General features: G+C 46.4%; 1 protein-coding gene across 1 annotated transcript in view; it reads right to left on the bottom strand.

The window, feature by feature from the left end:
- Positions 1 to 2,076, bottom strand: part of LOC101847461 (phosphatidylinositol 4-phosphate 5-kinase type-1 alpha) — a gene marked incomplete at its 3' end in the record, with an annotated part of 93,375 nt that overhangs the window by 46,121 nt on the left and 45,178 nt on the right. The window contains 2 exon segments of the mRNA XM_013089914.2: positions 1,098 to 1,215; positions 1,570 to 1,700. Coding sequence (XP_012945368.1) covers positions 1,098 to 1,215; positions 1,570 to 1,700 — 249 coding nt within the window.

Genomic DNA, 2,076 nt, shown 5'->3' with positions numbered 1-2,076 from the left:
TAAACAAAAACAACCCCCCAAAACCCACCACTCTGTCCAGCCACTCCTGTAGCCAGGCATCAGCGTTGTCCAGGTCGGCGCCCTCTGGGCTACACTCCGCCTCGTAGTAGTGCAGAATGTCCTGTACCGTGCACCACACCGCCTGGGGCACGCCCAGACCGAACTTCTCCATCACGGAGGGACACACGGACAGACGGACAGACGGATGGACGGACAGACGGACGGACGGACGGACGGACAGACAGACAGACGGACAGACAGACGAACAGACTGACGGACGGACAGATGGACGGATGGACGGATGAACAGACAGATGGACGGACGGATGGAGGCTTCTTCCGCTTCTTCTTTATCCTTTCTCTTCTTTTTATCCAGTTTCAGCTCACAAGTTTTTCAAGAATACCGCCATAACAATGTCATGGCCTCTGAAGCCAAGTACTTTTTCAGGAATGCCATCAAAACAATGTCATAGATTCTGAAGCCAAGCAGAAACCCTTTCTTCTCTTTCTTCTCTCTATCCAGTTTCTGCACACAACTTTTTCAAGAATACCTTCAAAACAATGCCATGGATTCTGAAGTCAGGTAGAGACCATTTCTTTTCTTCTCTTTCTTCTCTCTATCCAGTTTCGGCACACCACTTTTTCAAGAATACCTTCAAAACAATGCCATGGATTCTGAAGTCAGGTAGAGGCCATTTCTTTTCTTCTCTTTCTTCTCTCTATCCAGTGTCGGCACACCACTTTTTCATGAATACAGTTTAAAACAACTCCATGAATTCTGAAGCCAAGTAGAGACCCTTTCTTTCTTCCCTTTCTTCTCCTTCTCTCTATCCAGTATTTGCACACAACTTTTTCATGAACACCGTCAAAACAACTCCATGAATTCTGAAGCCAAGTAGACACCCTTTCTTTCTTCTATCCAAACCACCCACTGGAAAACATGCTGGGGAAAAGTACAACAAAAATAGAAGCAACACAGGGAAAGAAAAGAAGTAGGATCAGACAGCAAAAATTCCTCCCACTTTCTCCAAGCAATGGCAGAGAGAGGGCCTAATCAACCACACAAGAGGCCACTGGCCTTGACACTTCCCTACTCACCATAAAGTCGTCTGGCTGTATACCGAACAAGTCCCGAAAGTACCGGAAGGCCACGGGGGCGTAAGTCTTGAAGCGAAAGTCACTGTAGTGATGTGCTGGCGTCAGGTTGCTGCCTTCACTGTTGGAGGGACGGGAACAGAGATTAGCTGTGTTTTTTAGTTTTAGTAAGAGTTTTGTTTGTTTTAGTAGAAGTTTTAGTTTTAGTAGAGCTTTTACGACGCTCGCAACTGCATAAGGTCATATAAACATCAGAAGATTAGAGGTCCTAGAAGAGAGTAACAATTACGGCATTCGCAACTGCATAAGGTCATATGAGCGTCAGAAGATTAGAGGTGCTACAAGAGAGTAACAAACATAAAAAAGAAGAAGGGGAGATAAGGACGATAGATGTTTCATAGGAAAGAAGAAGCAAACCACACCAGAGCACCCGCAGAGCACCCACAACTAATCTCAACGAGCCCGCAGTACCCACCTGGGAAAGAAGACGACCTCGACGACCCCAAAGTCCTGCATGAGCACGTCCCTCTCTGGCTTGGAAGACAGTCCGCCCACGCTCTGACCAATGCCCAGCTGGATGGCCGCCATCAACTCCGACGTCGGTTTCTGTTTGCCGGGGAAAAAGAAGAAACAAAGGTGACATTGATTAGATGGTTCAATATTTCACGCCTCAATCGAGACAATTTGCACTGTTCCCCAAGCAGGCTGCTTGAACCCGAGAAGGTCCCCCCCCTCTAGAGTCGTTCCGTGTTGGGTCTGCCGGAGGTAACAACAGTTGTAAAGCGCATAGAACATGCTGTAGAGTGTAGATATGCACTTTTTCGAATAAATTTATCGTTATCATGACCATGTCTGCAAGAGCCAAAACCAGAACACCTCCCCCCCAAAAAAAAACCAACAACCCCTTTAAAAAAAATTAAAAAGAAAAAAACCTCACCACTCAGTCACTCACTGGCTACAAGAAAAAAAAAATCACTGTCCA

This window comes from Aplysia californica, unplaced genomic scaffold (assembly GCF_000002075.1).
Source record: "Aplysia californica isolate F4 #8 unplaced genomic scaffold, AplCal3.0 scaffold01078, whole genome shotgun sequence".
NCBI classification, from domain to species: domain Eukaryota; kingdom Metazoa; phylum Mollusca; class Gastropoda; order Aplysiida; family Aplysiidae; genus Aplysia; species Aplysia californica.
This window is presented reverse-complemented; position numbering and strand designations above follow the sequence as displayed.